This window comes from Patagioenas fasciata, chromosome 9 (assembly GCF_037038585.1).
Source record: "Patagioenas fasciata isolate bPatFas1 chromosome 9, bPatFas1.hap1, whole genome shotgun sequence".
NCBI lineage: Eukaryota > Metazoa > Chordata > Aves > Columbiformes > Columbidae > Patagioenas > Patagioenas fasciata.
The window spans coordinates 5,154,552-5,168,890 of NC_092528.1; the positions used below are offsets into that span (position 1 = coordinate 5,154,552).

General features: G+C 53.5%; 1 protein-coding gene across 6 annotated transcripts in view; it reads left to right on the forward strand.

Moving 5' to 3' along the window:
• Nucleotides 1-10,402, forward strand: part of FARP2 (FERM, ARH/RhoGEF and pleckstrin domain protein 2) — an 80,266-nt gene extending 69,864 nt beyond the window's left edge. For 2 of the 6 annotated variants that reach the window (XM_071812334.1, XM_065844099.2), the window contains exons 22-27: nucleotides 618-700; nucleotides 2,251-2,369; nucleotides 3,036-3,199; nucleotides 6,476-6,583; nucleotides 7,510-7,661; nucleotides 8,740-10,402. In XM_071812334.1, coding sequence (XP_071668435.1) covers nucleotides 618-700; nucleotides 2,251-2,369; nucleotides 3,036-3,199; nucleotides 6,476-6,583; nucleotides 7,510-7,661; nucleotides 8,740-8,830 — 717 coding nt within the window. In that variant the 3' untranslated portion in view covers nucleotides 8,831-10,402. Of the gene's footprint in view, nucleotides 1-617; nucleotides 701-2,250; nucleotides 2,370-3,035; nucleotides 3,200-4,796; nucleotides 4,937-6,475; nucleotides 6,584-7,509; nucleotides 7,662-8,739 lie in introns of those variants that run through there. The other 4 variants (XM_071812335.1, XM_071812336.1, XM_071812337.1 and 1 more) reach the window with 4 other exon arrangements.
• The last annotated feature ends 3,937 nt before the right edge of the window (nucleotides 10,403-14,339 follow it).

Consider the following 14,339-nt stretch of genomic DNA (forward strand, 5'->3'; position numbering starts at 1 on the left):
TGAAGGCAGGTTGAGGCAATTCCTTCAGGGCACAAGGACCGCGGGGCCACTCTGGGACAGTGACAGCCTGCGGTGCTGCTGCCCACGCACCCGGACCTTCACCTGTCACACACAGACTCGAGTGATAAGCTCATTCCTTCCGTGGCATTAGCAAACCAGCCAGAGCTCGCCCTTTGCTCCGTTCCTTGCCCTGCTGCTGTGCGAGGCTGCTCTGGAAACTGGGGTTGGTGGCGGCGTTCTTTCCCCGCAGAGGATCAGTCCTGCTGCCTCCCCACCCCTGTTCTAACAGGACTGTTCTTTCTGTCTTTGGTTTGCAGCTGATAGTACTTGACCCACCGGTAAGTAACCAGCTGAATCCTGCTCAGAACCCTCCTTTTCCTGCCCTGCTGGCTGTGGTGCTGTGCTGCTAGACGTGCGGCGATAGAAACGCACAATATAGATTATTGTATAGAGCAAGCATAGACTTGAAGTAGGTGGTACTCCTAAAAGAGTAGCTGTTTTGCACTTAACTGCCACCATGTTGTAATCGTATCGTGACTCAAATTCCCAGCTGGCCGAGGAGCACAGATTTAGTGGTTTTCAGTCGCTGTAGTGATGAGAAAAACCTCTTTCCGCAGGTGGAGGAGAGTGAGAACGAATGGGCTGTCCCACACTGCTTCACCATCTATTCAGCACAAAAAACCATCGTGGTGGCAGCAAGGTAATATTAGTTTTCCTCAATTGCTGGTAGGTGTAACAGGTTCTCCCCAAAGAGTTCCTGTTGGATTGTGTGGTTGCAGAGCCAGTGTTTCATGGGCCCTCTGGAAAACCTCAAAACAAACACTAGACACTTCGCAGCTCCCTTATCAGGGCTGTATTTTGGGAAGCAGCAGTATATCTCGCTGAGGCCTGTGTTGTTAAGCACACAGCAGCAGCAATAGTGTGGCCATTGTATTGTTTTCTGAGCTGCCAATGTCACCGCTGTGAAGCAGGAGACAAAACAAAATGTAAGCATCCAGATCTTTGAGATGTAAAAGCATTAAAATCCAGAACATGCAAATGTGTGTCAGAAGGGGAGAGTTCCTGCGTGGATCTCATGGGAGGAGAAAAATTAAAGGCCAGCTTGGAGAGAAAACTGATTTCTTTTCTGTGTAACGTGTCCCTGTGCAGCGAGTTGGGCGTTTGTTGTTGTGGGGGTTTGGTTGGTCGGTTTTGTGGGGGCTTTGTATGGTTGGTTGGGTTGGGGTTGGGTTGGGTTTTTGCTTGTTTTGTTTGTTTGTGGTTGGTTTTTTTGTGGGAAGGGAGAAACTTGGATTGAGATAAACACAGTTTAATAAAATTACAAAATACTAATACAGTGCTAGTAAATATGTATATAAAATAGAAATAAAAGGTGCTCAAGGCAACCCCCCATGAACTTCATCCGCGAGCAGCCAGTCCCAGGAAGCAGCGCCTGGTCCTGATCCCAAAGAGAGGAAAAAAGGAAAAAGGCAGAAGGGCTCAGAGGCCTCTGGAAAATGGCAGAAAGCCGAACTAAACGTCCTGCACCAAAACTCCCCCGGCTCCGGCAACAAGAGAAAGAGCGAAGAGAAAAAACAACACGCACAAGAGAAAGTGCCCAGGAACCCGAGCAAGAGCGAGAACACCCGAGAGAGAGAGGGAGAGAGGGAGATCCCCCCACCTCCGTAAATAATTGGCATGAGGCTAATGGGCTGGAATACTCGTACTGATCAGTCTGTGTGTCAGTCCAGCTCTGTCCATCCATCCCCTTCCTCACACCTGCGGGCAGAGCTCAGAGTGGCCTCGGCTCTCAGACCAGAGCAATTACAAACATTAATTCTGTGCTGGGGTATTATCTCTTGTTCTCACACTAAGTCCGAATAATGACCGTGCTAGCTATGAAAAGAAAGGTTTCTAACTGCACAAAGCAAATTAACTCATTTTCTGTCAAACCAGCACAGAGGCGAATCCCAGATCCCCTTTCCGGATGCGCTGTCTTTCAGGTGGCCTTTCACCTTTGAAAAAATCGTTTCCAGTACGGTCACACCACCCATCTCCAAAATGCTTTTATGAGGGAAAATGTGATTTGATGTTTGAATTCCCCATCAGCTGTGAAGCTTTCTGGATGAAGAACAGCGATGGCCTAGACCGCGTAATTCCTCTGCTGAGCCCGACAGCTCCCGAGGGCGATGCCACGTGCCCTTCTCTTTGCTGTCAATTCCAAGTTTTTAGGGGTCATTTTAGTCTCTGTTTGCACCGCTTGTCTTGCAGTACCCGCCTGGAGATGGGCAAGTGGATGGAGGACCTCAATGTGGCAATTGAAATGGCCAAGAAATCTACTGAGAAATCTGACATGCTGCTGGAAAACTCGGTGTGCAACCGCTCCAACAGTAAGTGATGTTCCCTGCCTTCCTGAAGAGCATCGGTTCTCCTGTCCTTTTCATTTTTCCTTGTGTGAATTTACCGACATAAATGGAGTATTTTTATAATTCATATGGTAATGGAAAGTTATTGTGCTTTTGGTTTGTTTTCCTAGACTGGTGTTCCCAGTTGCTTTAGATGCAGCAGAGATGTTCCAGTTGCAGAACTGTTACTCTTATGAAGTCCTTATTCATTTCCTACATAGATTTTTCTCAATTTCACCATGCAGTGTATTTTCTTGTCCAGAAATTTGGTGTCTTTGGAGATCTGCAAGTTCTTTTATAGCCCAGCATTCTCGTGCCTGTCTTCGGTGGTGTTATGGATGTGTGAAACGTGCAGTATCCCTCCTTGGAGCACTTCTTCCTGTTCCTCACCAAGAATCGACTGAAGCTGAAGTGTGGGGATTTTGGTTTGTTTGACACGGTACTGGGCCAGCTGCCCCGAGCAGAGCAGAGCGCTGACAGGCACAGCAGTCTGCTCCCAGCGGCCTTTGGGAGCTGTGTAACAAATCCAAGTTGACGTGTTTTAAAACGGGACCATTGCAAGAGACGACAGTTTTTCTCAGGAATCCCTGCTTCTCTTGCTCTTTGCGTTGCACGCTTTTCTTAAACCGCTGCCGAATTCTCCTCCCCCAGGATCCTCTGATGAGGTCTCTCTAGAACAGGAGTCCGAAGATGACATACACTCTTCTCGTAGCTCCCTGGACAGGCAGAGCCACCACCGTGCCAACACCACCATGCACGTGTGCTGGTACCGCAACACCAGCGTCTCCATGACTGACCACAGTGTGGCTGTCGAGGTACCGGGCGCAGCTCTCGCCTCTCGCTCTGTCCCTCCCGGCTCGCTCGGCCGCCCCTCGGCCTCCATCTCCCCTGGGAGAGCACGGGCCGCTGCATGTCTGCCTGTGCATGTCTGTGTGTCCGCGTACACGTCCTGGCAGCAGGGCTTGGCTTGGGCAGAGGCGCTGGAGGAGGGAGACTTTAAAGGAAGCCCGTGATATCCTCAGACTGAGTTATTCCTGGGTCTCTTTAGCTTGGAGGACACTGAGGGGGGACTCATTCATGGGGATCAATGTGGAAAGGGGCAGTGTCAGGAGGATGGAGCCAGGCTCTTCTGGGTGACAACCAGTGACAGGACAAGGGGCAATGGGTGCGAACTGGAACACAGGAGGTTCCACTTGAATATGAGAAGAAACTTGTTCGTGGTGAGGGTGTCAGAGCCTGGCCCAGGCTGCCCAGGGAGGCTGTGGAGTCTCCTTCTCTGCAGACATTCAAACCCGCCTGGACACCTTCCTGTGGAACCTCAGCTGGGTGTTCCTGCTCCATGGGGGGATTGCACTGGATGAGCTTTCCAGGGCCCTTCCAGCCCCTCACATTCTGGGATTCCTCTGGGTTTCAGCAGCCTCACTGGAGAATAAATTACATATGCGTGATGTTTTCCTTCAGAGAATAACTCTGCAGTGCTGCAGTCTGGCTAGCTACTCTACTGCACCTAGAATTACCAAGAGCATGTTAAGCTCAGCAGGAACATGACTCTTCTGTGCCCTTCCCTCGCTGGCAGGGCAAGCAGCAGACATTAGGAAGTGCCGTTCTGGGGCACTGAGGGGCTTATTAGGTGTCCCCTGAGCTGCTCCTACCTTGGATCTCACCGCTCGGCATGGCTTGATGCAGCCCTGGTGGCACATTGGGTACTGAATCCTGCAGATTTCGAGACAGCTGTCTGTTGAGCGCTCCTTGCACACAGCGCTGCTTGCAGCAGCACTATGGTTTGACTTCAAGCGGCAGCTTGGCAAGGTCAGTTGGGTAGGACACCTTGGAGGCTGGGATGCTTCGAAGACTTCAGGAGTGGGGAGGACCGTAAATACTGAGAGGAAAACAATGAGGTCACTAACTAGACAAACAGCAATGGGGTAGAGTGCTGCACCTCTGTGTTTGTACCCCCTGCCTTCCCTCCCTTGCTCTTAAGGCGCTTTTTGTTTAATGGAGGGAGTTAAAAGTTGGGCACTGAAGCTCCTGGGCTTCCCTGATGTAAAGCCCATATCGATCATCTCAGTAAAGGGCGCCCTACAGATGACACCCTGGCTTAGAGTCCAGATGTTGGGCACTTTAGCTGGCAAAGAAAGTGGTTTATGTCAGAGGGGATAAGTCTCCCTTTCCCTGCTGGTAACCGTGTGAAAGGCACCATCTTCTGTACGCGGATAATGAGGCCACCCTGCGCCACGGTCTGGGACTGAACATCTGAGTTCTTGCAGCTCTCTCTCACTTTGGTCTGTTCCATGTTCTAATACCGTATTTTTTTTTCACAATCCATTTTCCTTTAACAGACGCCTTTCTTGCATGACTTCTCTTATCCTAATATTCCATTGTTCTCTTTCTCTCCCCCTTTTCTCTGCTCAGTTTTCTGCTCTCTTGCTGTTTCTCCAGAGCTTCCTCCTCGCTATTTGCTGGGCCAGGCCCAACGGCCCAACACAATCACCCATGTTTGTTGGTACCGGAACCAGAGCCTGTCCCTGTCTGATTACCTGTGCATGATCCAGGTAAAAATGCCTCTTGAGTTGTGCTGGTGGGGAGGAGCCATGGGATGCCCAGGAAAGTGTAGAGTCTGACATCTGGGCAGGAGCAACCCCAGGTTCCAGTGTAAGTTGGGGAATGACCTATTAGAGAGCAGTGTAGGGGAAAGGGACCTGGGGGTCCTGGGGACAGCAGGGTGAGCATGAGCCAGCACTGGGCCCTTGTGGCCAGGAAGGCCAATGGTACCTGGGGTGGGTTAGAAGGGGGTGGTCAGTAGGTCAGAGAGGTTCTCCTGCCCCTCTGCTCTGCCCTGGGGAGACCACACCTGGAATATTGTGTCCAGTTGTGGCCCCTCAGCTCCAGAAGGACAGGGAACTGCTGGAGAGAGTCCAGCGCAGCCACCAAGATGCTGAAGGGAGTGGAGCATCTCCCGTGTGAGGAAAGGCTGAGGGAGCTGGGGCTCTGGAGCTGGAGAAGAGGAGACTGGGGGGGGACTCATTCCTGGGGATCAATATGGAAAGGGGCAGTGTCAGGAGGATGGAGCCAGGCTCTTCTGGGTGACAACCAGTGACAGGACAAGGGGCAATGGGTGCAAACTGGAACACAGGAGGTTCCACTTAAATTTGAGAAGAAACTTGTTCATGGTGAGGGTGTCAGAGCCTGGCCCAGGCTGCCCAGGGGGGTTGTGGAGTCTCCTTCTGTGCAGACATTCAAACCCGCCTGGACACCTTCCTGTGGAACCTCAGCTGGGTGTTCCTGCTCCATGGGGGGATTGCACTGGATGAGCTTTCCAGGTTCCTTCCAGCCCCTGACACTCTGGGATTTTGTGATAGCACAGTGCTGCTCACTGCGCCACTGCCCCACATGCGCTGGCACAGAGATGCGTTGAGACAGGATACCCGCCTATTTCTGCTTCCCCAAATGGTTCTCTCTGTAATTCTGCTGTGTATCCTGCTTTTTCCTCTCATTACAAAACTCGTTTACTGTCGCTCCGTGCCGTAGGTGTCGTTATCCCGCTGCACAAGCTCTCAGCGACTCTGGCCCCGAGGCAGCGATGTTCAGCTCCCCCGCAGCCTGCTTGCCGCACCGGGCTTGGCTTAGCGTAGCTGCTATGTGGAGCTTGGCACAACGCTGGCACCCTTGGTTTCCTCTTCTACTTTATTTTCCATCTCGCACAGTGTGTTCTACCTGGGTTTTCTGCATGTAAAAAAATGTGACTAAAGGGTTGGATGCCCTGGGGGCTGTCACTGTGCCCCTGACCAGGGGCTGCGAGAGGAGAGCGGTTGCTGCAGGGATGGGTCGGTGCAGCACCCTCCTGTGCGCTGCCTGACGCTGCCCTGCCCTGCAGCCAGCGCTGAACCGTGAAGGAAACCTGCCCTTAGTGGAGAGAAATCACTGATTTGTTCATAAGAAGATAGTTCTGAGTTAGTGAACTGAAGATCCAAGGTCACTCAGTCACCACATGAAATATCTGGAAGGTCTTTTGCAACAGGGGAGCCAGGGCAGGTTTAGTCTGCAGCAGCGACCGGGGGTCTCACGGGAGTCTTCTTTTGATTCTGTGCTAGAACCAGCTCTCCGGATACCTGCTGAGGAAGTTCAAGAACAGCAACGGCTGGCAGAAACTGTGGGTCGTCTTCACCAACTTCTGCTTGTTCTTCTACAAAACACACCAGGTGGGCGAATGAGCTGGGGGTCAGGGTGCCTGGAGCCCTGGGTTTCTGCGGCTCGGTGTTGCGTGGAGGAGAGTGGGGCAGGAGGTCATTTGAAGCTGGTCTCTCTAAGGCTGTGGGGCCTTCTTGCAGAATTTAATCAGTGTTTTCAGTTCTGTTAATGATGCTGACCTTGTGGTGAGGGGGAAAATGTCTCCTCGGTCAGTGACTGCTGGAGGGGAGGCAATCGGCAGCCTCTGCTCGGTCCCCGCGCAGTCTGTGCTCCGTCCCCGCTCGGTCCCTGCTCATCTCTGCTCAGTCCCTGCTTGTCCCTGCTCAATCTCTGCTCAGTCCCCACTCAGTCCCTGCTTGTCTCTGCTCAATCTCTGCTCAGTCCCCACTCAGTCCCTGCCCATCTCTGCTCAGTCCCTGCTTATCTCTGCTCCATCTCTGCTCAGTTCTCTCCCTGCTGGGCACAGGCAACAGGGATTTTTCTGCCCATGGTGCATTCGGTGCCTGCTGGGTAATGAACTCTGCTGCAGTGCAACCCGTGACTTTTAATCTTTTTAACCCAATAAACTGTGTTTATTTCTTCAGGCTTCTTGCCTTGAGTGCATGTTTCTTTTGGGAGGGGTATTTTAACTTTCGTGTTGGATCTGTGCTTGGAATTACAGAGAGAGGATGTGGAGGGGGAAGAGGGGAGCCCGAGGAGGCAGTGACAGGCAAGGGAACCGAAGCAAATAGCTATAAAAACACTGAAAGGAGCTGGGGAAAGGTTTTGTTGTCAGCTATTGGAGGCTTCACAAAACATAAAGGCTGCTCCTCCTCCCATTCTCTCCTAAACAAACCCACCCAGCCCTGAGCTGTGCGGTACAAAGGAGCGAGCGCGTGTTGGGTGCGCGCTGGGGCCGGGCGGCCTCGCTCAGCGCTGGGCTCTGCGGCTCTTCCAGGACGATTTTCCCCTGGCCAGTCTCCCGCTGCTGGGCTACGCGGTCAGCTCCCCTGCCGAGGCCGACGGCATCCAGAAGGATTACGTCTTCAAGCTGCAGTTCAAGTCCCATGTGTATTTCTTCAGGGCTGAGAGCAAATACACCTTTGAGAGGTAATCTTCTGTTTTCTCTGTGTGTCTTGGTATATAACACGCTGTTAACTCACTGGTTGATCACCCAGAGCCTTCCCTTTGGACTACCTCCTAGTCTGAGTGACCTTGCAGCACATTCTCAGCAGCGACGTTCCTTCCTCTTCCTAATGGCCGTGTCTGGAGATCCGTCCTCTCCAGAACCATCCTGCTGGGGCAGAGCCGGTGGCTGCACCGCGAGCTGGAGGTTCCGGGAGCCGGGGGTGTTCCCGGAGCTGGGGGCAGCGCCGTGGGGCTGGGAGACACTCAGCCCCACCAGGTCCTGGGACTCACGTTTCTAAGTTAGAATTCTGGTGAGAATACGGTTTGGTTTTGTGTTCCCCTCTCGATCTCCGGGAACAGGAGCTGTAACACAAGGCTGAGAGCAACAAGTGCAGTGCTGTTTCTCACTTTTCTGCTTTCCCTATAGTTATGTTTAGCAGCGCTGCCAGGGGCTTCAACACGTGGTCCAAGGTGAATCATGTTTAAAATGGATCACATCCTAAAGCCCCCGCGCTGTGCTCTGCTGTGCAGGGTAGTGTTGCTTGTTTTGGAGTGCGGTTTTATTGAGGTGCCCGTGCTCCCCGTGTCCTCGGCGGTGACTGCAGACCTGGGAGCAGCGCACGTACCAGCTACTGGGGAGTAGTTGTGCTCTTTGATCCCCTGGGTGACCTCAAGGAAAAAGGTGTCTAATCCTCAATGGATGTTTGTCTTGCTTTTTTCCTTCTTCCTTTGCTTTCTTCCATATGATCAAGTTTATTACATAATTTATTGTAAGAAAAGCAATCCATGCACTAAGGAAAATTTTTGTCAGCCTGTCCTCCTTGGTGAACGCTTTCTGTACACGTACAGAACAGTGCAGCTGTTACTCGGACAGGCAGCCGTGTCCCGCGGTGTAGGTACCACATCTCAAGCTGCTCATTTGGAGAATTAGGTTCCTAAAAGAAAGGTAGAAGACGGCTGTGTCGGGAGGTTTGGTGGGGGGAGTGCAGCTCATAACCGAAGGACAAGACGCTGCGTCTGTGGGTGAGGGGTCACGTGTTTCTCCGTCTGTTGTTGCCAGGTGGATGGAGGTGATCAAAAGAGCCACCAGCTCTCCAGCCAGGTCCAGCCTGCAGCTGCCAAAGGATGACAAGGACAGCCACAGCGACTGAAACGGCAGAGCTGGGTCTCTGTCGACATCCGCGGAAGAGGCAGGTGGAACCAGGAGTCTCTGGAGTTGATAAAGCAAAGAACCAGGAAGCTCCTTTCCACCTGGGATGGAGATGGGAGCGAGGGAGTTGCAGCCGGGGATCACATCCATTCGCAGCGCTACGGAAGAGGGTCAGGTCTGTTCCAGCTGAACCTACTTAGAGAGAACCTAACAACCGCAGAGCTCCGGTGTGCACACATCGCGGAAGGTTTATGTTCCAGTTGTACCTGTACAGTAACACCCTTTTGCTTGCCCTGAAGGCAAACGCCACCTCGGTTTTACATTTTACTGGATGGTCAGCATATACGGGAGAAAAATAGCAGCTGTCTGTTGTGACGGGCTCCCAGCTGCCGTGCCAGGGCTCGCTGCCGCCCAGCCGCTCTCCCCCTGTGCTCAGCACGGCCACTGTGCCGCTGCCGTTAACGTCCTGCTGGCGCCATCGGCCTCGACCAGCGGGACCCACAGACGTACTGGCTTAACCACCATTCATTTTGAACTGAAACTGCAGCTCTCCTAGAACAACCGCTCTTCAGAACTGCCGTGGGACGCTCTGCTAAGCTGTGGAGGTTTCGGTGTACGTGGGTTGGTACAGGTAGGGTGTGTGGTTTTCCCTCAGAACTCAGCTACAGCACGTGCGAGAGGGTCGGTCGCTATTCTCGTATCACAGCTCCAGAGTTTCTGTATCCTGTAGTAGGTGTTACTTAAGGCATGGGATGGCAAACGCGTTCTCCACCCCTACGTGGATGATGTTCTCAAGGCATTTAGGCAATACAGGAGCACAAACTTCTCTGAAAGTCACTGTTCCTTGTGCTTGTATCACGCAAAGACTTCTGAAAATCCCTATTCTTTAAATTTGGGGTGGGATCCATCTTCTGTTTCTCATGAAGGTGTAAAAGTCACTGGATTCCAGATGGAGCATTACTGTCTGTGGACTCTATTAAACCTCTGTATTAAATCCAAATCACTGCAGTTCGTTGTTTTTCTCAAGCTGGCACCTTGGGCTGTCTCTGCGGAAGGACTGCCGTAAGCTGAGCACCGCACAGGCTAGTGGACGTGGCTCGGATGGGCTCTAGGGACTCTGCTTTCGTATTAGATAGGAAAGTGTTTGTGTCCTAGGAGAGGGAACAATGGAGTGGTGTAGCGAACGACAAAGGCAAGTGCTGCATGCAGTGAGGACGGGCAGTGTGGAGATGCCGGGAACGCGGGAGGTGCTGAGACCAGCGTGTGCATCCCCGGGCCGGTTCGGGCGCTGGTCCAGAGCACGCGCAGGATGAGGACGGAGGGACGTCCAGGGAGATCGTCCAGACCGCTCGCTTGGCGTTTGCGCCATGGAGAAGATGATGAGTGACTGCAGATCCAGCCTTCACTACCACTGTCACAATGACCGGTGTCCCGGCCAAGTTACATGTACTTAATTTATTAGTGATGTCATTTTTTTTTTAATTGTTGTAGGCACACACATGTAGATTGACTACATCATGTTATAACACAGCTGCATGTGACTGTTGAAAGTAAACAGCGTCTTGGTATAAAACTATCTCAGCCTCTTATTCCTGAGCCCACTGTCCCATCCGCAGAAGGTGGATGGTGTCTGCACGGAAGCATCGCTTTTCCTCAGAGCTGAGAGGTTGCTTAATGGGTCTTTGTGTCCCATGTTTTCCTGGATACGTGGCGGCTCCTCTCCAGGACTGGGCTCTTTGAGGAGGGCTCTCCCTGGGCTCTCCACAGGTCCCAGCTGAGCGGGAGCAGCACCCGGGGTCCCGGCACTCAGCCCCAGCTGTGCCCTGCGCTCCCCTCCTGTCGCGGGGCTCGGAACACTTTAATGTGTTCGGGATACTCAGCAGTTTTCCAAGGCTGTGGCTTTCAGCTCCATGCCCAGCAGAGACAGCACCGGGTCAGAACGCCGGGGAGGAGGTGGCAGAGCCACTGGTGGAGCCTGTGAGTGGAGCTGGGGGCAGCTCCGGGGCAGGAGACGGGGACGGGGCTGACAACACCGCTGGGAGTTCCACACGGATCAGTGCAACGCCGTGCGAGCGGAAGCACGTTCCCTGTGGTGCCGGCTGGGCGGAGGCGCTGGGCCCCACAGGGCCGTGGTGTTGGTGGAAGGACTGCGCGCCAGCTCTGGCACCCGTGTTCCGAACGCCAGACCGGGCAATGGCCCGAGGAGCAACGTGTGCTTCTGTGAGCGCGGCGTGTTCTGCCTGGGGTGCAGGAGCCTTGTATTTTAATTATTTGTCCTTCGCTAGCTGACCGCATAGCTTGTTCTCTTAACATCAGCTAGGCTTGTCTCAATTGCCTCCATAATTCAGCCGCGCTAGAGATCAGAGGGAGGCGCTGCAGGTGCTGCGGAAGGAAGGGACAAACAGCGCGCAGAGGCCGGGCTGGTGTTTTTTCCCCTGCAGGTTTCAGTGAGGGCTCCTCCCCATCTCCTGTGACAGGAACTCCGCTTCAGCCTGTAATGCCGCTCACATTTAGCCACACGATCAGAGAGCCCGGTGGAAGGACACACCCGACGGTGTCAGTCCAGGGCTGACCCATCCTGTGTGAGCGCCTGCGCTGTTTATCCTCCCGCCAGCTCCGCGCAGGACAGCGCTGTTAACTCCGGCCTCCGGGGTTCTTGGCAGTGGAGGAGCGGAGGATCCTCGAGCTGGCGCCAGCTCAGCCTGCAGCTCCGTGTTTCGCTCTGGAACACGCGTGTGCTCGTGGCAGCGGCTGCCGTGGCCCTGAGGAAAGGCCCTTTCCCGTGTCTTCCCTACTGAAGCACAGGACCAGGCAGTTCCAGAAAGGCGAACACCTGGCAGGCAAGCCTAAAGCCAGCTTGGTTAAGCAGGGCTCTTGCTCTCGACGTGAGCCAGCCGGTCGGTGGAAGCGAGGTCAGGCCGCGCGGGAGGGCTGTGGCGACGCTGCTCACCGCGGGAGGGAGGAAACTCGTGCGGCCAAAGCTCAGTTAGAATTGAAGCTGCCAGGACTGTGAGGGACAATAAAAAAGGCTTTTTAAAAATACATTGATGGCAAAAGGCAAACCAGAAATAACATTGGCCCATTACTCGATGACCATGGTTACAGAGACAAAGCTGAGGCATTTAATGCTTTCTTCACCTCGGTCTTCAACACCAAAGATGAGCTTGAGGGCCCCCATACCCTGGGTTAGACAACCACGGCTGCGAGAACAATGCACTCCCAGTCAAGCCAGAATTTGTGTATTTGCTGCTCCAGCATGAGCCCTGCAGGGCGGTGGGGGCCGATGCTTCATCAGGGGTGCTTGAAGAGCCGGCTGGTGTCCTACTGGGACCTCTCTGTGCTTTGTCAGCACTGCTGGGAATCTGGAGAGGTCCCAATGACTGGAGGCTGGCAAATGTTGTCCCAATCTACAAAGAAGGGTAAGAGGGATGACCCCGGCAGCTCCAGGCCTGTCAGCATCACTGCTGCTCCAGGCAAAATAATCAGGGAGGAGATTCTGGGAGTTACTGAAAAACATCCAAATGACAACAGAGTCATTGGTCCCAGCCAGCATGGGTTCATGAGGTTTCCTAACAAACTCAATTTTGTTCTATGACAAGGTCACACACCTAAATAACCAAGGGAAGCCTGTCAGTGTGATCCTTTTGGATTTCAGTAACGCTTTGATACTGTCTCTCATGGTATCCTCTGGACGAGGTGTCCAGCACAGCTGGATAAACACGCAGTGCAGTGGGTGAGCAACTGGCTGACGGGCCGGGCTCAAAGGGGTGCAGAAAATGGGGTCACGTTGGGCTGGGGACCAGTCCCTTGCAGATTCCACAGGGACCCATCTTAGGGCCAGCACTCTTCCATGTCTTTATAAATGAACACAGACCATGAGGGATTGCTTAGTAAGTTTGCTGACACAAGATCAGGTGGAGCTGTTAATAGGAAGGCAGAGAGGCCCTGCAGAGGGATCTGGGCAAACTGGAGACCTGGGACACTGCAACCCTGGCTGTACAAGCCTGGGGACAAGACGCTGGAGAGCAGCCACCAGTGTCCCTGGAGCCAAGAGGGCGCCGTGTCCTGGTGCACCCAGCACAGCACGGCCAGCCGGGCGGGGGGGATCGTCCTGCTCTGCTCTGCCTGGGGCGGCCTCACCTGCAGCATTCACTGTGTGCAGGGCTGGGGACACAGGAGAAAAAAGATATTAACCTACTGGGGAGCGTCCAGAGGAGGCCACAAAGTCATTGAAGGTTTGGAGTGAAGCCGTGTGAGGAGCGGCTGGAATCCCTGGGTTTGCTCAGCTGGAGCAGAGCAGACTGAGGGCAGAGCTCATGGGCTGCAGGTTCCTCAGCAGGAGCAGGAGGGGCAGGGTGAGCTCTGCTCTGTGACAGTGACAGAGCCCAGGGAATGGCAGGAGATGTGCCAGGGGGGGTCAGCGGGACATGAGGAAAAGGTTCTTCCCCAGAGGCGCTGGACACTGAACAGGCTCCCAGGGAGGGGTCACGGCCCAACCTGACAGCGCTCAAGAAGAGACTGGACAACGTCCTCAGACACACGGGGTGACCTGTGGGGTGTCCTGTGCAGGGACACAAGCTGGACTCAATTCTCACACGGAGAACAGCAAGCTCAAATATCTCTGCCTTTAGATTTCAGGAGCACAGGCTATAAAAGCCAGAAACATCACTATTCCTGGCAAAAGCTGCCGGTCTCTCCCCTTGGCCAGCTTTCCACCTGCTGAGGATTCTGGTGCCGCACACCAGTGCTGTGACAGACCCTGCAGGATTTTCACTTTACCAGAATCTGCAGGAGTATTGTTTTTGTCTTTGCTACAATCACAAGCAGTTCCCTTAACAAGAGCACAAGGAAAGAACAGACACTTGGTCCTAATCATTAGTTTCTTGCTAGCAGGACGTGCATTAGGGAGAGATGAACCCACACTCTCGGTGCCTCAGGGCTTCACATCCCTGGTCTCACGTCAAAAAGCCATCGTTTCTGGTGAACGCCACCAGTTTTCCCGGCCTCTCGCTTACAAGAGCCACCCCTGTTACAGCAGATTAATGCACGTCCCTCTTTCAAAGCGGCTTTATCTCCACGGACACTCCCCCCGCACAGGTGCAAGTGGATCGGTGCTCGTGTGCAGCGCAGTTAAACACGCTGGGAGGAGGGTTTAGAGAGCTGGGGGAAAGTTATTGCCACCCCCCCAATGGGCTGTTGAGCAGAGGTGACATTTCACTAAATTTGCCAAAAAATGCACACAAGTATGTTTGCCAGTCTCTCTTTCTGGCGCTGGGGAGGAAGCGGCTGAGGCAGTACCAGAGCCTTCACCTTGTGTTTCTGGCACAGGCGAGGCTTTAAACACAGGCTTAAAATGCCTTTCCACACACAGGATTTAAGGGGTCTGGCTCACAGGTCCCTGTCAGACAAACACCAGGCAGAAGGCGCATGGAAAGACCAAGAAGAATCCAAACAAAGTGCAGCTTGAACGAAACCTTTTTCCCTACTAATACCAAGTTACACCAACCGCA